General features: G+C 44.9%; 1 protein-coding gene across 2 annotated transcripts in view; it reads left to right on the top strand.

Moving 5' to 3' along the window:
* LOC144786252 (meiosis-specific coiled-coil domain-containing protein MEIOC-like) overlaps positions 1-24,557 on the top strand; it is a 262,476-nt gene that overhangs the window by 34,992 nt on the left and 202,927 nt on the right. For both annotated transcript variants that reach the window (XM_078665297.1, XM_078665298.1), the window contains exon 3: positions 23,668-23,769. In XM_078665297.1, the coding sequence (XP_078521423.1) occupies positions 23,668-23,769 (102 nt within the window). The remainder of the gene's footprint in view (positions 1-23,667; positions 23,770-24,557) is intronic.

Here is a 24,557-nt window from a genome sequence, read left to right as displayed (position 1 = left end):
GCAACGATGTAAAATGGCAAAAATTGCAGAACTGAGTTCAATATAACGCAGAAATATCAGAATTTACATTTGTAGGTCTCACCAGCACGTTTTGACAACTGTGTGAAATTATACAATATTCCCACCTTAATTTTATGCAACCGCTGTATTGTTGGATTTTTGTTGCACAGTTACGTCAGCAGTAAAAATGAGCCCATGCCAGATCCAAGAAAAGATACACTGCCACCTATGTGAGTATTCGTCCTAAGTAGACATAAAGGCTTGTTTTTCTTTCCCTACATGATTTGACAAGGAGTGTTTTTCCTGTGTGCCTGCCTTTGTGCCTTGTCCCCATTTCGAAATATCCAAGCACCATCCCTTAGACCCACAGAACGCTCAGCTTCTGAAAAAACCAAACTGATTGCACATGTTGCGGCAACGTTAAAACCTTATCTTTCACCAGGCTTACCAATACTCGTATGTCGGCATCCGGCAACAGAATCTCAGGATTTTTCAAGAAGATAATGGGCACATCTGGGTGGGCAGTGGTGGGCTGGGGACATTGGAAGGAGAGAAACAAGTGGCAGAGAACTCAGATTTTAAAGAAAAAAGTGACTACTTCACAGATCTAAGTGAGACAATCTTGCACATCTATTTTGGAGCTGCACCTATTTATGTTAGGGGAGCTAACTCTTCTGGTGCCATTACTATACCACTACTGTGCACAAGAGAACCCTGGTGCTACTGCCTGTGCCGCATAAGCTCCTTGTGTGGGAGAAGAATGTGGAAATTTATCAGTGAGTGCACAGTAGTATAATCACACCTTACCTGCCCAGGAATGTAAAAGGAGAGATTGATTTAACTGCTCAGTACTGCCTCTTGTGTCTTTGTACTTGTGGATACTGCCTCAGTGAACCACAGCACCTCTGCCACACAATTTTGGCTTTCCCATGAATAGTTCATAAGTTCCACCAAAAAGTGCAGTTATTCCCATCCACACGTTTATCAAATCATGTTCACGTGAGTCTTTTTGAAGCTGGACAGCTATGAGTTGGCCCTAGGATGGAGAACACCCTTCTGTCCTACAGGTTCATATTTCGACACAGAGTGCAGACTAGTAATTGACTACATTAATTAAGTATACTTGGCATAGACTGTCTTTAGGTACTCCTTCTCTACAACTGAAATTTTGTAACATGCATACTGGTTAATAATTGGTGCACTGCACCCTGACACATCCACCCACATACTGTACAACCTGCCAGTACAACAGTTGCATTTATGGATGCATGACCATGCATTGCATAGTTGGACTTGCGTTTGAAATAATGTTTCACAGTATGTTGCACTGATTACAGTGCAGGTTCTCACCGTGCAGACCCACCTTAGTGATTTATGGAATAGGTGGGGCAAGCAGATATCTTCCCAGGACAAGTAGACTTCTGTAAAATTGTGTCCATTGGCCAAGAAGATTTTTGACAAATTTCCACACCCCTGGTCAGTTGCACAAGCCTGTGTTCCAGGCGTGAGTGGGAGTATCACTGATTTACTCCAGTTGATATTGACTCTTGAGAGTCCACCGTAGCGCACCACTTTGCGTGTCATGGGTGACAAATTGTCTTTGGGGTCAACCATATATAGAATAATGCCATATGCATACATTGACACGGTAAGCGCTCTGGTTGTGAAGCTAATTCTTCCTGTTCGTATGATGCTGCCGTGTACGCACCACCAATGGTTCTGTCGCAATCGCGAACAGTAACAGCTATAGAGGACAGCCTTGTCTGGTGTCCCGTGAGATAGCCAGCTGTTCCGATACTAGCCCATTCACTCTGAGGCGCGCCGTGGGTCGGGTGTAGAGAAGCTGGATTTGCTGGATGAAGACTAGACTTATGCTCATCCTTCTGAGAAGTGGGAACAGGAATCCCCACTCAAGGGAATCGAACGCCTTTGTGGCATCCAAGAGCACCGCCGTCGCGGATACATGTGGTGCGAGATTGTGCAGTAGCCCAAAAAGTATTTTGAGATTATGTGACGTTGATCTACCCTGTCCAAAGCCAGAGTGGTCCGGCCGTACTATCAATGGAAGCAGTGGTTGGAGCCTGGTGGCGAGCAATTTGGCAAAGATCTTGGCGTCCAGGTCGCTCAATGAGAGCGGGCGGTATGAATCACACTGCTGGGGATCTTTGTCTGGTTTAAGAAGGGTAATGATGATAGCCTTGTGCATAGATTTGGGGAGGATTCCCTCTTGTAATACCTCCTGATATACCACCAGGAGACGAGGGACGAGTAACTCAGGGTTTTCTCTATAGAATTGCGCAGTGAGGCCATCCGCCCCTGGCGCCTTATCCACTCACATGCTGCCAATGACCCAACTTACATCCTCGATGTTAAACGGTATGTCAAGGTATTCGCGGTGCACTCTGCTGAACCATTTAAGTTATATTCAGTCAAAATAGCCTACCAGGACCGTGTTCTATGGGGTTATTTAAGATGTGTATAGCTTTGCATAGAAATCTCGCATGGTTACCAGAATATCAGGAGGAGAGTGTCCAAACCGTTGGAGGGGGTAGTAAGCGCTGTAATAAAGGTGGAGCCCCTTGGTGGTCTCAGGAGATTTGTGAGTGTCTTTCCTGGCCTATCCCCTTCTCCATATCTTCTCGCGGTCGCATGTTTGTGTAAAAACTTCATCTCCCTATTGGCCTCTTCTTGATACTCGGTCAATTTACGCCCCAATATTTCGGCTGATGGGTTCGTGAAATACTGTTCTTCCAAAGCATGGAGCTCTGAGTCAAGCCGGTCCAGGCAGCCACGAATATCTCGGAGCACCCTGGTTTGTCCCGCAATGCAGTGTCCACGGACAACCACCCTGAAGGCTTCCCACAGTGTCTCGACAGACACCACAGACCCCGTGTTATGTTCAAAGTGATCTGTGTGTGGAGCTCCTCCCTGAAAGCCTAGACGAATAGAGCGTTTGGTGGTAAGCACCACGCAAAAGTTTGTCTGTAGGGTTTGGGTATTTGAAAGGTAACAGTGACCGGTGAATGGTCCGACAGAGTGCGGGCATGATGGGATGCCTCCGAAACCCAGGTGTGTAGATCCGAGAACGTAAGCCAGAAGTCAAGTCGCGACCATGCATTATGTTGCTGCGTGATGCATATGCCCTCCCTAGTGTGAGGATGGAGAGCCACTATTGAATGTCTCGTGAGATATGATTGCACCATCCCTGCCTTCCTATGGTCATTAAGACCATGTACATTCCATGTAATGCATGTTAATTTAGACCTACAGTTGGAAAACAGAATTGGTCTCTGAGGCCGCTAGAGTCCCTATTTGTGAGTGTGTAGTCATGGACTCTGAGGTGTCTCACCCTCTGTGTGACGACAAACTCCGGTTAGTTACAGGTATTTCCATGTTGTATGGTATCCTGTTCAGAACATGAAGTGCATTGCAATAAACAAACCGCAAACAATACCTGTCCCAGCCCACCCACCGCCCACTCCAACGCCCCAATTAGGTTGAGTTTCAAAACTGACCACCCAAATGATTTACACAAGCCCAATAAAAGTTTGACTATAGTGAATCATTCCAGAGGGGGCGTGAGGTTGCCGGCACACAACCCCGTCGCATCGCAACAGGGTGGCCGAGCTTCAATGGAACTACCTAAAGACATTGGCATGATAAAAACTAAGAGCATGGAGGTAATAATATTTTTCACTCCCAGTGTAACACAGAGCCAATCACCAGACAGGAACCCCTGTGGGACTAAAGTAATCAGCCTATCTGCTAGTCATTGTCACTTAGCTGACTCTGTGACGAGCTGTCCTTGTCACAGCCTTTGTCGCGCTTTTGTTGTGCATGTTGTTTGGCGAATTTCATCACGGCCCTCGCCTCCGTGAAGAACAGAGTTTTGCCGTTGGCGTGTACTCTTCAGTTTGGCCAGGTACAACATTGCATCCAGTTTTCTGTAGGAATTTCTTTGCCGGGAGGAACTCTCGTTTGCCCGCCTGGACTGCCTGCGTGAAGTCTGGGTACAGTGAGATGACATTATCCTGGGCCAGGCGAAGAACAGTGTCTCTCTAGTTGAGCAACCAAGCCAATATCGGCCTCAGCAGGGCACCTGGCGGCGGACGAGGACCAAGGGTACGGTGGGCACGCTCCACCAGAAACATGGCAGACAGATCAGTTCCAAACAGTTCCTGAAGGATGCCCTCAACGTATTTCTCCATGTTGGATATATTTGTGGATTCCGGAACTCCGGTACTGCATACGTTGTTTATCCTCGAGCGGGCTTTGAGGTCTTTGTTTCGCGCCTTGATGACCTCTGATACTTTGTCCATACAGAGATGGTGATCCTGCGTTTTCACCTGGCGATCATCTGCGTCAGAGACTCTCGTTTCCAGCACATTCAGTCGGGCTTCGTGCTTATACACTCTGTGCGACACTTGATCCATTCAGATGGCAAGAGAATCAATCTTAGCGTCTATTTCTTTGAGGCAGACCTTTACATCACGCAGCATTGTCTTTATGTCGTCCTCCTGTTCCGGTTCCAGCTGCGTTTCAGGCACAATTGTCTGTGACATCAGCTCGCTGTCCACTTGCCTAGTTGTCGAAAGATATTTTCAATTGTTTGTTATCCACCTTTTCCATCGTATTTTTGCGCTGTGACCCGTCCGCAGCCGCTGCTCCGCCTCTTAAGCCACGTTGTTGCAATCACGTTTTTGAAGCGGGTTCAGGTCCCGGGGACCCCCCTCCGCTTCACTCGCCTGCTCGCTGGTGTGCACCGCTCCGTTGTGACCTCCACTGTCGGGTAGCCAGACAGCCTGCACTCAGTCTCAGCAATCAGGTGCCGTCCTGGCCACGCACCACCAGAACCAGGCCGCAAAGTCACAGCGCTGATTCCAGCAGTTGGCGATCAAATTTCAGGGCGCCTGTCACATCAAAGAGTGGAGCTCCGTCTTCCGCATTTATGCTCTGTACTTTGGAGCCAGGATGAGGCAGTTTACTGCAGGATTTTTGCCTGATATTGTGCTCGGTCGGCAGAGCCCCTTTACCAAGCGGCCATCTTGCTCCTCGGCTTGGCCACGCCCCTGCCTCAGGTAGTACTTGATATCAAGGCAGCACAGCCTTGGCAAGGATGTAAGTGATTCGTAGAGGGAAGAAAATTATTCAGACAACTTCAAGTATTTTGTGTACCCCCATCTTCCAAAACAACTTTCAACCATGATCCTCTGTTCAAATCAAATTGCAATATATATATATATATATATTGAAAGAACCTTTATTTCAATTAGCATGAAATTACAAACACAGGCCTACAACCAGTGTGGCCGGCCGCTAATTAAATCGAGCAGAAATTAAGTAAGAAGTATCACATCAATCCGGCACTTAAAAACAAAGCCACATCCAGGATACAGCAGAGAATCAAGATAATACGTGATACCAAGGATTTGAAACGGTTCATTTTTAAATAACCAAAAATTAAATAGAAAATCGACATCGCATTGTCATTCCCGCTCCCAACACAGGCAGCTAAAACACATTATCACTCCGATGATGAACATAGATTGAATGGGAAAGGAGAAGAGTACCAAAGTCAGGATAAATGCAATAGTCACGTACCAAGCACGGTATGCGAGCCCCACCCCTGAAAGGGAACGTACTATGGGAGACATGAAGACGACGACATCGAAGAAGGAAAAGGGCAAAGGGCCATAGAAACAAAAAAAGGAACAGAGAGCAAACCCATCCCCCAACCCCCCACCCTGCACCCCTGCAAAAGGGTACGGCCTACCCCCCCCCCCCCCCCCCCCCCCCCAGCAGCGTGCCTGTCGCCCTAAATGAGAGACCCGAAATATAGAAAAGAAAGAGAAAAGAAGAAAAAAAAATTGAGGAGAAAAGCCGGCGATTCGGTTACCCATTCCCTCCCACCCCCGCATACTAGAATCGTATAAACTGAGTATCAGCAAGCACATAAAACGCAATCAATTACAGCCCCACTAGACGTGCCCTTGAATCACCATTAACCAGCAAGAAGTCCCTCCAAATCCCAAACGAGGTCACCCCTGGCCGCTTCTGGCAATAGTATCAATGATGAAAAGTCCTGCAGACGAGATACAATTCGGTACAAAAGGTCCAATCGTTCCAATCAGACCAGGTAGCGCAGCCGCCCAACAGGGTCGTAGCCACCGAGAGACAACTGACGATGCATGGCAGATGACGGAATGCAACAATACCCAGACCACCAACAGTCTCAAGTCCAAAGACAGATCCGCCAAGCACGGAACGGAAAGCACAGGATGTGGGAAACACCGCAGCACAGTCCGGGCCTCATGTACCATGGATCGATGTAGCTTCTCCACTCGCTGGACAGAAAAAGTACCCGGTGAGACAACCACTTGCGGAACAGGTGTGGCAACAGTAAGCTCAGAAACCAAATCTATTCGCGCCTCCAAGTCTGTAAACTCATCCGGGGAATATAACACTGTAGCAGAGGGAGACGCATCGGCACCAACTCGAAAGCAACCCAGTCCGCTACAAAATGGCGGGTCAGCAATGGCGGCGAGCCTTCCTTCCAAGTCCCGGGCTCCCCGGAGCAGGGCAGTCCGCAAGGTTGTCAGGGCAGCCAATACGTGGCCACGCGTAAGCGTTTCCCCACATTGCCAAACTCCGGGGGTCTCAAGTTCAGCAGTTTCTCTGTCCCCGGGAGGGGCGCACCCCGAGGCGCCATCCGCCATTTCAGCCATCTCGTTCTCCTCCTCTTCCCCTCCACTTCAGAGTCTCGTCCGACCACTGGAGTCAGCAGGCCCCACGGCTGGATCTCGACAGTCGGCGCTTGCTGCAGAAAGGAGAGTCACCAAAAGACCAGACATGCTCCCCGCAGCTCGCCGGGAGCCACCTGCTGGATCCCGGACGGGACTATAAACATGGCTGGGCGTCTCACCCAAGGGGAACCGGGCGACATGGGCTCTCTCCGGCTCGGCAATATCTCGGGTTCACGGGGCAACCCACTATTGGGAGTGGGTTGATACCAACTCTCCCGGCTCGCGGCTCTCAGGCTCCCACTGACCGACTTCTCATCCCGACCAGGGCCGCCAACGCTACGATCACTGCAGGGCACCCTCTGCACTCGAGGCCCCGGCTTCAGCGCCACGAAGGCCGGCAAGCAGACGGGGACGGTTCTTCGGATCTACTGCACGGTGGAGCCCCAGAAACAGACGGTAAGTGATTGCTTCCCTTCAGCAACTTAGATCAGCAAACCTTGCTCAGGATTATCTTCAGGATATACGTGCGGGGAGGAAGGGCCCACGGAGCCAAGCGTTTATGCAACCGTTCCATTCGCCATCTTGGCTCCTCCCCCCTCAAATTGCAATATTAATGATACGTTAGCCCATAACTCTTTACCATACTTTATCAATCTGTTCATGAATGACTAAAATGGCTGGAATATAGGTGCAACATACAAGTTCAGTTATAACAAGAAAGTCTTCTTTACCAGGCAGTATATAGTCAAGAGCTGTGTGTTTTTTTTTGTGCAAAATCAATGTACACTGAACCACTATTTGGGTGGTAATTAAATATATGACACTTGTAGTTGATTTTGCTACCTCTGGTAATAACTTGACAACTTGAAGTATCTCATAGATGTAAAGTCCCATTCTGTAGTTTGGCGTGAATGTGGCATAAAATCAAGTAGCCTACAAAATGGCACTCAATGTGTGGCAGGCTTTGCGAAAGGATATGCACGATGCCTTGTCTCAGACTGTACATGATGGTTCGGGATGCTGCAAAGGGTGTTTTTCATTCTGGACTTGGCACTATGGATTCTGTTGCCCCTGGTGTGACCCCAGCATTCTTATTACATAACATGCCTGGATGCGTTCAGCTGTATTTCCAGGTAATGCCCAAACTTACCGAAAAGACGTGATATCTGATGAATCGAGGCTCTATGGCAAGAAGTCAGAAGAACCCTTAATGAAAATAAAAGATCAGCCCACTTACTGGGATTACTCTCCTCTTCTTTTTGCCAGTTCCATCAGTAATATAGGAAGTTCAGACGATGCTGTAGGTTGGGTTTCACATAACCCCAGCAAAAACCCTCTCCGCCAATACAGCCATGCATGCAGACGTTTCATGGTATCATTAGTATAAGAGGTTCTGAAAGACGAGGCTGACTACAATAGCAGTACTCCTTGCTCCCCTCTTCGCAGGCATCTGTGTCAAAACGCACACCCTTTAATCCTATGTTTAGACCGGTAAGCAGCAGAATCCAACAGTGACTATTTTCCCTGCCTTTCATCACATCAGCTCAACGGGTCCTTCAGATTTTCCAAAGATGGGTTATGTCTTTCCATGTCCAAATGCATTTACCCGCCTACCCTGCTTCTAGCATCCTCTTTCACCACCCCTTCCTCTTAGTTGAATCATGCTACATTTCAGTCAAAGGAAGTTTTGAAGAGGGATATCGAATTGGTACCGGAAATGGAGAAAGGACTGGGGTGGTAATCCCGGTACGTTTTGGTATCTAGGAATGACGAGCTACATAGACCTGCTACCAGTGCTCAGATTCTTGAACTTCTTCCTCAAGAAGAAGTTCAGAATCTAATGCCTATATAACCTAAGCGAGTATTATTTGAAGACTGAGTGATGTCATTGGACCCACAGAATGTATACTTTCATGTGATGGTCCTGCAGTGCTACAGGAAGTCCCACTTCTTTGTGGTATCAGAACTCTTCCAGTTTACTGCACTGCCCTTTCGACTTAACTTGCCCCCTCAGATCTTTACAAAAGCCCTAACACTGTGTAATTGCTCTCCATCCTGTGTTTGTCGATTAAAGAACTTAAATCACATCTCCAGCCAGTGTAGACAATTTCCTTTATCATGGCTTTTGTGGGCACAGTTACCTTGACTGCCTTCTGGCCCTGGGAACTAGTCCGGGGCATTCAGGCTATTATCCTGATGTTTTTGTCAAGAGTTTCTGTTCTGACTTCGATGACATTGTGCGTCCTACTTCTCACCCTTTAGTGTATGAAAGACCTTCACCGAAATCTGTTGGTGCCATAGACCTAACCACCACTTGGTATGATTTTTGTGCAAAATCCCCATATCAGGTGAGGCCGCTCAGGAACATTGATGGTGGAAGACTGTTCCCTCTGAAGCTCAAAGTAGTGATGTATGCATCATCACTGGGCTGGGGAGGTCACCTAGATGAGGTGGATGTCTAAGGTCTGACGAAGCATCTCTATCTTATAAATCCTCTGAAGCTGTGAGGCATCCACCTGGATCAAAAGTCCTCTCCACCTTCTGTCTGGTGCAGATCAGTCCAGGTGTTGATGGACACTATGACAACCCTGGGGTACTGCAGCATGTGGGCCGGAGTGGGGGACTCATGCCCTGCTCTCTGGAGTTTCCTTTTCTAGGGTCTGTAGAAGATGCATTTCTTCATAGGTAGGTCTCCTGTATTAATGCCCCCTCTGCTGCTGATCCAGCAGGGAATGAGCACGATTAATTCTGGTGGCCATGGATTGCCCTGAAGGGTTTGGTACTCCGAACTACAGAAACCGAGCATCTGCTCCCTCTTCAGCTTCCTTTTCTGGAACTGCTGGCTGTCCCAGCAGAAAGGCAGGGTGCTGTACCTGAACCTCCAAAGTCTACACCTTAATCTGTGTAGATTCGGTGGATGCAACTCTGGGGCTTTTGTGCTGCCATCTGAAATGGTTGGTCATTTTGACTGCTCGCTGGCCGGCCAGCAAACACATTTTGTTTTCAGCTTGTTGAGCCAAGTGTGATGCTTGGTGTGAAGAGAATTGGGTTGACTCTCTACAGCTAGATTATATGATCTACTCTTGTTCATTTAAAAAAGGGGGAGGAAGCACACAGCCTAGCATGCAAGCACATCATTTTAACAACTAGGTTGCAGGGAATTAACTAATAACAATATTAACTAAATAGATGAATTCAGTGTAATCTTTAGACATAGGTACATTTAAAAGCCAACTTATTTATCCATCAGAGTATCACAATCCTCATAACAACAACCCAAAAGGAACAAAATATTCATAAGGACTAAGAATCCAGTCCCTGTTCCTGTGTCTGAAGCAGCCTAATCCTCTGAAAGAATCTTGCAAGAGCCTCGTTTCTCTGCGCCAGGAGGCGCTTTAAATTCCCTGCAGGGCTCCCGCAGCGTGGGTCCCAGAAATTTACCTTTGCCTGCACGCCAGTTGCTGCTCTGTAGCGGAACAGCCCACGGGGGGCTGCCACGTTGACCAACGCGCCCGGGACTCCACTTTCCAGAGTCTCCGGGGGGGGGCACAAGAGCCTCATTTCTCTGCGCCAGGAGGCGCTTTAAATTCCCTGCAGGGCTCCCGGAGCGCGGGATGCACGCGGGCGTGCCCGGGCGCTGCCGGGGCACAGCCCAGGCCAAGGGCGGGCCCGTCCGCGCCCGTCAGAGCCAGGAGTTGGCGGGGCGAGGCCATACCATTTGGCTTTGGGCTCTGGGCTCATACCTGCTGCACGCGACGTTAACAAATGTTGGTGATTCGGGGACCAGGCGGCACAAAGCCCACAGCCCCAAAGACACCAGGGACATCGACACTAGATGGATATCTATTACGAGCAACGAAGGCGATAGAAAAGGAGATACAAACAGCGGAAAGAAGACTATCGGTAGAAGGTGGCCGTGCAACTGATATCACCCCAGTGAAAAGAGGTACTATTAACATAATTGAGGCCATCAATGGTAGTGAATTACTGAACAAATCCCCATCACTTCCTACATAAGACCCGGAGTCACTACACAGCCAGGGGACCCCAGAACAGGTGCCTGCTCATTCAGAGAATATTATGGGCCTGAAAAAAAGGAGAAAGGCCAAGCATCTTGAACCGTCCTCCTCTACCCATACCAGGTAAAAGAAAAACAGTGAAGGCCTAAGTGTGGTTACCGGGGATGGGCCCCAAACCCGGAGCAAGTGTATTGATAAACCCAAGAATGCAGAGTTTGCCCTTCCCAATTCGCCTGAGATATTAGTGTGCCTCTTAGAAGAATCTTTGGCAAGAACCCTCTGCCCACTAATCTCGAGACTGGAAAAATTAGAGGCTGACATTGAACTGTTGTTAAATGCAGTATCAGGGATTAGGGCGAGAATGGACGGGGAGCGGAGGGTCGGGCTCAATAGGAAGGTGGGTGCAGAAGATACTTTGCTAATACATCATGACCTCCGCAAACAGGGAACGGAAACTAGGGATCAAACTAGCAGTCAACTGGAGATGCACACTGGTGCTAGGGCCAGAACGGAAATAGTACCTGTACCAAAGAAAACCCTAGAAACGGGCAATAGGTTAGATTGCCCAGCAGGGGAAAGGGGAAAAAAATCTACTACCTGCTGCCCTAGGAGAGAGGGAGGAAAGCAATGCACCAGCAGGAAACCCCCGCTAGCCAACCTGGAATCCAGTATAGCTAGAGGCGACGACAAAATCACACTCAATCTCCCACCCGAATGTTCCCCGTATGTACTAGTGCTAACTAATACCCCATCTCTCACAGAAAATCAAAAGGAATCCCATGCGGGGCTTAAGAATAAGGTGTGCCACTGGTTGGCTCAGAAGGTGGACCTATTAAATGCTTACTTTGGAGACATTTTACTTGTAAGAAGGGTTGGGTGGGTTGGCCCCATGCCTAAAAAACACAAGGGAGATTGTATTGTAATTAATTGCAGATCCAGATCGCTAGCAAAGTGGCTGGCTGACCGGGGTTTGACACTAGGAAACCAAAGCCCAGGAAAAGGACCCAAACTACTGCCACTGGCCCATTTTTACAGGAACTTAGTACCTAATGAGGAGGCACCGATGACTAGTAGGAATGGCCCCTTATATGAAGCTATGAACAGAGGGCCCAGGGCTTTAGAACTTAGAAACAGATATCAGCCACTCTCAAATCTAGATGACCTAGATTGACTCAATGGAGTCCCCAGACAGATATTAAGTGAAGGTAAGGGACTCATTGCAATAAAAGGGGCACAACCAAATGATCGGGTAAAGGATAACTTAAACTGTCCTAGTACAATTGTCCAGTCCAACATGCTTCCCGAAGGTGGGGGAAAACATTTGAACAACAGAGACCCCCAGATAAATAATGCAAATTTAAGTGACCTGACAATTCTGTCTTGGAATGTGGCGGGTATCAATTCTAAGCTGAATGATCCTGAATAGGGTGCTTTCATTGATAAATACCACATATGCTTATTTCAGGAGACCTGGGCTGTAGAGAAAGTGTATAAGCTAGATTTTACCACCTTTAGTATCGAGGCAAAGAAGGGACCAATGGGTCGCCCTGCAGGGGGCATACTGATGTGAGTGAAAAACTCCCTGATAGGGAAGATCAAAAGTTTCATCCTCGGTTGTGAAGACATACTTGGGTTGGAAATATCTCTCCCCAAGGGGAGCGTCCCCCGGAAGATCATGAATGTATACAACCGGTTGAGCACTCCACATAAGCCCTCTGAAACACTGACACTCTAGATGACCTAGCAAGAGGGAGGCACCGGCTAATAATTGCCGGTGATTTAAACATTACCTTTGAGCCTGTTGATTATATCCAGGAACTTATTGAAGAGGGGGATGAAGCAAGAGGAATCCCGAAACTGGAAATTCCACCAATTAAAAAGTGAACCAGGGCAGCCCAACAAGTAAATTCTCTGATCATTGATCATGGGTTACGAGCATGCAATGGAATACTGACTCGGATAGGAGAGCCGGGTTTACTTTTAAGAGAGGGGCATATAAATCCAGAATCGACTATTTTTTAGTCAATATTGAACTTTGGGGAAATATAAAAGACACGGTGGTTATTGATAGGGACGACAGTGACCATAACGCACTATTTTTAACAGTGTTTAATATGCTGGACTGCCATGGCCCTATATCACAAAACAATGCTCCAGTGATCACAAGTAACAACGAGAGAAGTGTTAAATGTTCTGATAATCGACAGCTTGTTCCCTGCCTCGAGAAAATCAGATCTTGGATGGCAGACTGTAAACTTAAGTTAAACGGCGACAAAACAGAACTGATGATTCTGGGTAACAACCTTAACCCTCACGTGGATATTCCATGGCCTATCAGTTGGGGATCACCGCCTTCACCCAAACCTGCCATAAAAAACCTCGGCATGTGGCTAGATCAAAACTTCACAATGGAGACACAGGCCAAAAAGCTATCTGGCACCTGCTTTGGGATATTACGTCTGCTTAGGAAGATTATGCCCCTACTTCCAGAAGACGGAAGGAGAAAAGTGGTTTAGGCCCTGGTGGTCTCAAGGCTGGACTACGGCAACTCCCTCTTTTTGGGTTCCCCGAAATATGTAATCAACCGTCTTCAAGTTGTTCAAAACGCAGCAGCACGGCTACTATTGAATGTACCCAGAGGTCAATCAATTAAATAAAGTATGTGCATTCACCGGAAGCGCAGCGGACGCAGCGGACGAGCGCAGCGGGCGAGCCGTTTGTGCGCCAAAGGCGCGCTTAAGGCAAGCTCGTCTGCGCTCGTCCGTGCCGAGACCGGGCCCAGGGCCACCCCCCTTGTCCGACTTATTCCGGATAGTGAGACTCATAGATATAGTAGGGATACCCTGATAATGCTGGATCCATTGGCCGGTAAAGCAACCTGCCCACGACTAGCCCCTAATATAACATCCAAGGATAAGAATCCCTGCTCTAACTGTCTAACTTGCCTGCCACATATCAACCCCCTCTCACTCGAACTATTATCTAAATCTGACCAGGCCTCAGGTAACGGGCACATCCCGCTAGACAAGACATCGTATACAGAACAAGGACATAGACCTAAGGGAGAGTTAAAAAGTGGGTTACTAAATGTTAGATCCTTCCCAAAACATGCCACCGAGATACAGCTACTGATGGAATCCAATAACCTGGATATTCTGTTTCTAACCGAAACATGGACGGTGGCCGGACTAGAGTCCGAGCTGGGGCCGGCATGCCCAGTAGGGTATAAGATTGTTCACAACCCTAGGACCGAGGGACGAGGGGGAGGAACGGGAATCATTTTCAGGGAAGATTTGAACATTGCGACGTTGGACATTGATACGGTCTCATGTGTTGAAGTTCTTGGGATATCGATCAAGCATGATTCAGGCCGTTGCCTTACTGGCCTAATCTGCTACAGGCCACCGGGGTACATCAACGCTATGCAACAGCAGGAACTGATCGCTGTCATTAACAACCTGACAATCTCCCTTAGCAGACTATTAGTACTGGGAGATTTTAACCTGTGGACCAACGGCCAACTAGACACAGCCTTTTACAACATCACACATTCCTGTGCCAACTTAGTGCTAAAACAATGGATAACCACCCCCACACATAGGGAAGGAAACATTCTGGATCTAATATTCGCTGCAAAAGATCTTATAACCATGGGAACAATACAACCAGTAGGATGGTCAGATCACCATCTCTTAACATTTAATATCCACACTCTGGTTAATATAGGACTGGCAAACACGCAGATCAGGACCTTCATTAGTCGTGACTGGAAGGGACTATTAAAAAGAAAAGAGGAAGAGGAGACTGACCTCTTTCAATTGGGGACCTTGTTTAACCCAGAGAACGATATTACCACGAACTATCGCCTACTATGCAATGAGATAACCAGAAAACTTGATCATATTGCACCGCTGAAAGTAATCAGAAAAAGAGGCAACCCTTCCGCGCCCTGGTACACGGAAACACTGAAAGATCTGAAAAATGTCTGTAAAAAGGCGGAAAGGCATTGGAGGAAAAACTATATAGAGCAGGATAGACTACTCTGGAGGCAGACAATAACTCAGTATAAGAAAGAGATTACCACAGCCAAAGCAAACTATTTTGCAGATCTAATCCTAAAAAGTTCCAACAAGTCACGTGACATCTTTAGTATAGTAAAAGATCTGTCCCATCCTGAGTGCGCTAATAGCAATATCAAGCCCTCACAGGAATTATGCGACGGTTTGGCCTCCTTCTTCCAGGAAAAAATTACCAAGATAATAGAGAGTATGAAGGATGCCCTCACTCCCCTAGTGCAGCACAAAAGCAGCATGGAGAACGGGAAGAAGAGTGAAGGAATGGAGGGACACCCCACGCCAAAGGCTTATTTTGGATAGATTCGAGACTCCGGCAGAACAAGAGTTTGCGCAAACAGCCCTCAACATAACATCGGGATCCCCACTGGACCCTCTACCTCACAAAATAGTAAAGGAGTTTGGGGCTGAACTCTTTCCAGCACTTCGTCAGCTATGCAATCAATCCCTCGACACAGGTATTGTACCGAAAGAATGGAAACTGGCAGTTGCCACCCCCCTGCTGAAAAATCAAATTTGGACCCCAATTGCCATAAGAACTACCGACCTATATCGCTCCTGCCGTATCCAATTAAGATCATGGAATGGCTGGTCAGCAGATCGTTGTCCCTCTTCCTGGAAACTAACAACATCCTTGAAGAGGAGCAATTCGGTTTCAGACCAGCCCATGGGACCGAGTCAGCTCTGCTGATGGTCCTGGACAACCTGCGAATGAGGGCGGACAGGGGAGAATCAGCAATCTTAATTTTGCTGGACCTGTCCGCCGCATTCGATACGGTGAGTCACGACATCCTGCTGACAAGGCTGAAAAGCTTTGGAGTTGAGGGAATTGCGCTCGATTGGTTCCGCTCTTACCTGACGGATAGAAGGCAGGCAGTGGCACTCCCTCCATACCAGTCTGAGTTTGCTATAGTTCCACATGGGGTTCCACAGGGGTCTGCGATCAGTCCGATCCTTTTTAATGTTTACATGCAACCCCTGATGGGCATCATCAAGGCTCACGGCATTAGCGTGATCAACTATGCTGATGACACGCAGCTGATGATTTCTCTTGATGGTGCTCATGCAGAATCACTCGAGACCTTCCACACCCGCATGCTGGAAATGGCATCTTGGCTAAATAGTAATTCACTACAGTTCAACAGTGGTAAAACCGAAATAATGCACTGCAAAGTAGGTAGAATCGCCAGAAGCCTGCCTGTTGACTTTTGGCCTCTGGAGTCAGGTGAGTTACTGACTCAAGTAAAATCAGTGCGGAACCTAGGGGTCAGCTTTAATGACAGCCTGAGTCTAGAGACCAACGTCAACAAGCAGGTGAGCAGCTGCTTCGCCTTAAAGCGAGGCCTTCGAAAGCTGCTGCCTCTCCTCCCAGCACAGACTAGAGCCACCGTAGTCAGGAGCACTATTCTCAGCCGCCTGGATTATCGTAACGCTCTGCTACTGGAATCTCCTGCTTACTTGATTTCCAGACTTCAGAGCATCCAGGCGGCGGCAGCGAAAATGGCACTTTCCCGAGGACGAAGATCCTCCACCACTCTTGCATGGGCTGAGCTACACTGGCTGCCCGTGCATCAGAGGATCCTCTTCAAATCTCTATGCACTGTCTTCAAGGCAGTGCATGGGCTGGGCCCTATACCATTACAAAACAAATTTAAATGGTATGAGCCCACACAGACCCTCCGATCCTCTTCCACTAATCTCATCAGTATACCTAGGATCAGGAAAGCCACTCATGGTGGCAGAGCCTTTAGTATAGCGGCAGCCCATCTCTGGAATAGCCTCCCTATTGCTATTAGGAAAACAAGCGAACTGACGCCTTTTCGAAAAAAGGTAAAGACATGGCTCTTCCCTAAAGTTTAACTGCCCCAGAAGTAAACTGATCACCCCCCCATTCTACCCATGATGCACATCTGTTTCAGTTACACTTTCACAGCGCCAGGATGCCCGTAGGGTTGCAGAGCGCTTTATAAATACCATAAATAAATAAATAAATAAATAAAGACTGAAGGAACTACACTGGCTTCAGGTTCAAGCCAGAATCAAATTTAAATCCCTCAATCTCGCCTATCGTGCCATGCACGGAAGAGGTCCGGCACTCATTCAAAGCCTGGTCACTCATTACACACCCCAACGACAGCTCAGGTCGAGTTCAAAGTTTCTCATGAAGAACACCGTAACAAAAAGAGTCAGATGGGGTGGAAGATCTTTTTCCCATCCGATACCTAAGCTTTGGAACAGCCTAGACCCTGACATTCGATCCACCAAGAAGAAGCACAGTTCAGGAAAAAACTTAAGACCTGGCGTTTCCCACAGGACTAGTTACCTACTCTCGCTAAACTGTTCTATTAGCGCTGAGATGCCCGAGAGTAGTCACGCGCTTTACAAATCCTATAAACATAAATGGCTGATGATTCTTTTAGATCAAACCGCCCTCCCAAAAATTTACAAAAGGGTAGAGCTAGCCCTAGTGGAACTAGCCCCAACAAATGAGAACAGGGCTGATACTCTGCATGTTTTTAGGGAATTAAATGATGCCATAAAACCCTTTTTTTGTAAAATAAATGATAATATCCTCCCACGTAAGCACTCCAAGCTATGGTATAATCAATCATGCAGACAGGCTAAGGAAACCCTAATGAAGGCGGTAAAGACCAAACTCCAGATAACATAAGAGCATGTAGGAAAAATTACCTTTGCAACCAGAAAAACGCCAGAAAAGACTGGGAGGCTGAGAAATGGGGAGTCCTTGTGGAAACCTCAAAGATGAGGAATAGTCAAAAATGTTGGAACTTAATGGCCAAAGGCTCTAGTAGCCTGAAAATAGAAAATAGTTTCTATTTGCAGCCCCAAATCTGGGCAGAATAGTTTGGGAGTTTGTATGTAGCCCTGGTCCGTTCTGAGAGATATGGGTCTACCACCATACCTGCTTAACATCTTGGTCCGCTTGCATGTAAACAACTTTGCAAATGTTAGATGGAATTCGAATGGTGGACTCACGGGCAACATAAATATCCAAAAAGGTGTTCGCCAGGGATGCGTCCTGGCCCCTACTCTATTCACACTCTTTGTGAATGGAGTTATAGATGAGCTTTTTAATTGTGATGGGGATCCTCCTAAAAGTGCAGGTAGAACTGTTCCCTGTTTGCTATTTGCGGATGACACCCTATTGATTGCAAAAACGCCACGGGGAATCCAGAACCTCCTCAATAGATTTGAGGGAGCCTGTAATTCTAGGGGGCTTGTAATCAATTGTAGCAAGACCAAATATATGGTGTTCAACCCCCATAAGCACCAAAAGGAAAAGTTGCTTCTCAACTCCAAAGCTTGGAGCAGGTAAAATCCTTTGACTATCTTGGGGTTCGAATTAATGAAAATCTCGCTTGGTCGGACCAAATAGAAAAGAGCACTCTAACACTCCAACATATAGATAGTGCAATAAACAAGAGGGTCAAAGCTTCTCCATACAGGCCAACATCCCCATTGATAGAACTCCATAGAGCAAAAGGTCTAGGTGCAGCGCTCTATGGAGCGGACCTCTGGGGCTTAGAAAACCTAAAAGGTCTAGTCTTAGCAGAAAATACGTTCATCAGGATAATTTTTAATCTACCTATGAACACCCCTCTTTTACCCTTGAGACTGGACCTTGGCCTTAGATCCATTGCCCATTTTGCGATCCTGAGGGTACACATTTTTTGGAACAGGATCTGGGTCAACAACTCTCAAGTCCCTCTTAGAAGCTGCTTAACGGAGCTAATTAACCTCCACAAAATGAATGGGCGTGTCAAATGGCTTGGAGGGATCAGAGACTGGTTTTATAAACTTAGTATGGGTTTTGTCTGGGATTTCCCGGAAGGCATTAAGAAAGAGATGGTCTCCGGGACTACCAAGACCAGTGTATTTTAAATTTGAATGTCAGCGGTACACTGACCTCTGCCTTTCTCAAAATAAAACCCAGCTACAGCTTTGAACTGTTTCTTGATGAGGTTGAAGCACCCCAGGCGAGAATGTTGTTTTTACAATTCAGATATGGTACCCTGCCTCTAAATTCAGTAAAGAGCAAATGGGGACATGATTCACTCCCCTCGACATGTCCGAAATGTCACTCTGCCATAGAGACTAGTAGTCACTTTATTCTTTATTGTACAGCTTATGTAGACTTTCGTAGGAACTGGATTGCACCAATTTGTCGCCTGCTATCATGTCGAAGCCCAGCAGATGCAATGAGGATTTTTAAATCAGAGTCGACTAGATGGCTGGTCTTTGCACTTTCGAGATTTTTGTTATATGCATGGTGGTGGAGAGCGAAGACTATGAAAAACTGCCTAGCTGGTAAATTGTGATTATGAACTGTGATAACCAAGGCATTTGTAAAAAGGCAAACAACCTGTGATCAATACTATAGTAAATAATGCACTTCATTATAGGGACTGTGTTTTAACAGGTTTTAAATTTATATGGTGCTATTTCCCCTTCTTAATTCTTTTTATGATGTAATTGATCTTAACTATGAACTGTGATGTTTTTACTTTGTTATGGTCATACAAATGATCAAATAAACTTTTACTTACTTACTAATTGAACATGGTTATTACATTAACCAAGTATACCTATACGTTCATACTGGAATAAGCGGACTCTAAAAATTAATTAAACGTAATAAATTTCACCTAAATAAAGGTTAGTGTATCCAGTCTCAAATTCATGCAAACCGTTAGATTCACCTTTGTACTTTGGATCAAAACTAATGGTATAAGGAGCAAATAATAATTAAAAGGAAATACCCCATAACGAGATCTTTGAATCAACCAAACACTACATGTGTGATGTGTATACATTTTGTTTGGGCATGTAAAAAAGTTGCAGGAGAGATCTCTCTCAAATTGTTAAATGAGTAGAAACAGACAGACGGAATGGTTCAATCTCTTCAGTTATTTAGCAGATTCAAAAACAATAGGAATTGAAAGATCTGAAATTGATAAAAGCACACCAGCTACAACTGCCTGTAGGGTTCACCCCTTCATCATATTAGAGTGATCTTAGATCACTCAAAATTAGAAACACAGACACACTCACCCACAACTCTTATTCCCAAAGCGATCATCAATCTTATGTGAGGAAAAAACAAAGTAATGTATCTATACAGAGGTATGCACTCATAATACCAAGAGGCACAAGTCACACATCAGTGCGGGATACAGACTACTGATGATGACAAAGATCAAATCACAAAAACTCCAAACTTCTAAAAAAATAAGCAATAAAAGAAACAAAGTCTCATCACTGTCAATAACCATCTGGCTGAAATGGCACCGATAATCATAACGAAGACCTGTGTAACCATCTTACCCAAAATTACACAAGTGAACGTGATCTTTCACCTTCGGTCACTGGAGTGCATTCCAAGTTTAATGTGATACCTTAAAACCTCCGCACATTACTGAAACACCTCTAGCCCCAACTACAAAACAATAAATGGATAACAAACAATAAATTAAAGTTGCTGTACTAGTACCAAAATGCAGTCGTACACCATTTGTCCCAAACCTGTTTAACCTTCAACTCAGTCTCCTCTTTCAACATGAAGAGAGAGTCCAAACCTTGTTTAAAATGATCATTCACTTAAAATACTCACTCCTCTCATTAACGTCTGATGTCATGGTCTACTAAATTAGCTAACCGTTTTTAAAATGTCAAATAATCTACCGACATACAAATGAAGCAAAATCCGATTGGCACAACTTTCTCAAGCTTCCTAGGCTATCAATCCTTTAACCTAAATCCAAACCACAGTGTCCGAAAATTTAAATACTGCATGAAAGCTTTATATAAACAAAACCACCTATAACTATATCTCTCCTAAATGCCTAATCAAATCAAATATGAGTGTGAATGAGCAAGAAAGCAAAACTCACAGGCACCGGAAAACTGCAGGTTCAGACCCCTCACAGCTCCTCGGTACACGCTGATAAGCAAGCCATTGTGCCAAATACCCAGCTACCCCAAAGTAGCCCGAAAACGAAATGCAAAAACAACAAACAAACCATGCGTCGATTAAACCCACCTATACACCTTTTTAGGTTCAAATTAATCGATTGGACACTTAGTCTACAAAAAAGGTATGCAATGAAACAAAACACTAATGTGAAACCCAGTCACTCGTAGTCAAAAATGAATATGACGGAAAACTGGTAAACTTCTAATAACATCTGACATTACAAATGCGAACCCTTAATGCCTATGATCTTGACATTAGGGAAGAAACCATTGAACCACACCTGAATCATGAACAAGGCCGCACTGAAAACAGAAGATGAACAAAAATATACAATACAAACTGCCATGCTACCACTGTTGAACAAATACCTAAGGTTTTCCATTAATCAAAGCCATAACAGCCAACTAGAAAATAAAAAAAATATTATGACCTACTAATGTCCTAAATAAGGTCTCCGATCACGACTTAGTACAGAAAATACTACAGATGGACCCAGAAATAATGGCCTCAACAAGAGATTTGACCAAGCAGTCAGTCAGTAACAACAACTAATAAGTCCTATACATAAAAAAGAACCATTCATAGTTGGTGAAATTGAATCGGTACACACAAAAGATCACCAAACCGTTAATTACAATGTAGTGTACATGTTCAAACAAAATGAAACAGTCCGTACTATATCAGTTCACCTAGTCTTCTTATGACACAATTTTAGCACCATATCTCCACCTATATAGTGTTTGGGTATATATGTTCAATCACTAATAATGAAATCAGCCTCATGTCACTGTGTTGGCTGTTATTCAAAAAGGGCATCGCAGTCTGAGATCTCCTATGGCCATTACGTATGCCATTAAGATATTCTTTCCATCTCTTTTTAAGTGGCCTGATACTTGAACCAACATATTGTAATGAACAGAAGCATGTCACTATATAACCACAAAAAAGAGTGGTACAATTGATAAACTCCTAGATCTTAAACACTTTAGTATAACCTGATTTGTGAAAATGACAGTTTTATCTTTGACGTATTTGCAGCAAACACAATTGTTACATATAAAGCAACAAACTGGTCAGTTTCCCAAACAAGTAAAAGTTTTTCTCTGTACATATCTGTGTGTCACTCGGGCCTAAAATGCCTTTCAACAAATTTGCTTTTTTAAAAGTAACAATTGGATAATCAGTAATGAAATCACCCAAGTCCTTATCCGTTTTCAATATTGCCCAGTGTTTACGCCAAATGTTAAAAATACTCTTATTCTTGGCACAGAGTTTTGTGATAAATCCAACCTCATCCACCATATAATAAGTGGCTGTTTTTTCTTAATTTTGTCGTGCAGTAGAGCTGCACGATTAACAGTACGAGCGTTTTGATAATGCCTTATTAATAATCTCAGTTGGATAACCTCATTTGAGTATTCTAGCAGTAGTCTCCAATTTCTGTTTGTGATAATGCACCAATTTGTACAATTGCATTTGTGTCTCTAATTACCCATATGGGATGTTGATCTTCTATTTATAAGGATGGCCAGAGTCAAAATGAAAACCGCTATTGCTGGCTGTTGTTTTCCTGTATGATCTGCCATGTAGGACCTGTTATTTCATATAAAGGTTCCAGATCTAAAAAGTTAGCTTAAATTTGTCATATTCCAAAGATAATTCAACATGTAAAACTATTGGAATTACGAAACTCATGGTAAGATAATAATTCTGATTCAGTTCCATTCCATATTACAAAAACATCATCCATGTATCGATACCATGTGACCACATGATTATAGCCACCATGCAGTTTTTCATTCCAAGCATGCTTCCTCTCATACCATCCCATGAATAGGTTGGCATAAGAAATTGCAAACCCAGCACCCATGGCCATGCCCTGAATCTGATGGTACAAACTCGCTGAGATAAGAAATAGTTATTCTGTCAGACAAACTCCATAATATCCAATATTATTTTGACATGTTTAAAAAAGCTAGCAAACTTGGAAGAGAAAAAATATCTTTGTGTAACCATACCATATTCATGTCTGATGATGGTATACAAACTCAAAATCCATGGATACCAAGAAGTAAGTGCCCTCCCATGAAATATCAGACAGCTTTCCTAATAAATCCTTAACGTCTTTTACATAAGACGCTAAACTACTAACCATAGGTGACAAAAATGTTGATATATTCAGAAATTCTTTCAGTGCAGAACCTAATTCCAGATATTATAAGTCTAAATAGTAGTTATCTGTCCACCTCTATGTATCTTGGGCAAAACAATTATTAAAAGTGTCACCAGATTCGTGACATGTAAAAATCTGAATTATTTATGATCTAGATAGCCCTCATTGTACCACACAAATTTCATGTTGTTTTGAATATCAACATACATATTACAAGTACATTGTACCTAATCAGTGGACACACTCGGTTGTCTCATAGTCTCCTAATTATAACTATCAAAGTCCAAAACCACCCCATTACCTCCATTATCAGCATCTCGGGGAAATCAAGGCACAAAATTAGTGATTTAAATAAAGCAAAGGATAAATGAGAGAATGAAGGAGATGTCAATAGGATGAGGAAGGGTAACTAGACAGATAGGAAAGCGAGATACCGAGGGTTAGAGAGAAAATAAAGACACGAAAGGGTGGAAACAAGGATGAGGGGACAAAGGCACAGTGTGTAAAAGCAGATCAAGACATAAGAAAAGAGGGAGAGGGAGCTTAGCCTTCTGCTTGAATACTTTATCCGTGAAGGATTAAGTACTACCATTCCAATGAGTAATTTCAGTTGTCTGTTTAACTTCAGAATATTTAAAATATTTCTGAAACTTTTGTCTTCTAGGACCCCAGTAAACCTCTCGTATTCTGGGAGTGGGCCAGATATGTTTGGACTGGTCTCAAGCATCTTAGAAGAGCCAAACAAATTGGAACCTGCTACTGATTGGTAAGTGTTTATGAAAGACATCTTTTTGATGATGTGTATATCTTTTGTTGCACTCTAAGCTCCATACACCTTTATTCCTGTGCTTGTTTGTTTTAGAGTGGCCCGCAATGCATATTAAATATGCTAGGCATTTTTCTTTTAGTTGTCTAATATGAACTCACTTGGAACTTCTAAACCTAGTTTTTATTTTTTATAATATCATATTCCTTTTTTTTTAGCTCCCCATTTGGTCACAACCTCTCACTCTGTGCGTCCTCCAGTTCTTCCTGCCTAGTGCTTTTCGCAGCTTCCATTCTGGAAGGACCTTTGGTAGTTAAACAAGATGCTTTAATCAGTTTTACTGGTTCTTTATTGCTCCCTCCAGTACCATAGTCAAAACTTTGTATCTCAGCTATCAAGGACTCCTATGCTTCAGACGTTCAAAGTCTCAAGCACTGCTTGCACATCATCAACCTGGAAGTCCAGCACCTACTTGAAGTTCAACCCAGCCAAACAGAATTCCTGTTATTTGCCAAGGAAAATAAAACAAGATACAGTACAAAGCTGTCTCTGTGACATGAATCTTAACAGCTTTGAACCCCAATTTTCACTTAATGCCAAGTATCTTGGATTCACCCTGGACACTAACCTGACCTTCAAGGAACATATTGCCAAAAACAAAGATTGCCTGATACCAGCTCTGTCTTCAAAATAAAGTTGAACAATTTCTTCCAGAAAGGGACTCCAAAACTGCTTTTCAAGTCCATGTGCGCTTGCCCTACTGCATGGGTTACCAGATTGTACACTGG

This window comes from Lissotriton helveticus, chromosome 10 (genome assembly GCF_964261635.1).
Source record: "Lissotriton helveticus chromosome 10, aLisHel1.1, whole genome shotgun sequence".
Taxonomy (NCBI): Eukaryota; Metazoa; Chordata; class Amphibia; order Caudata; family Salamandridae; genus Lissotriton; species Lissotriton helveticus.
Note: the sequence above shows the minus strand (reverse complement) of the source record. Positions and strands in the feature narration are given on the sequence as shown.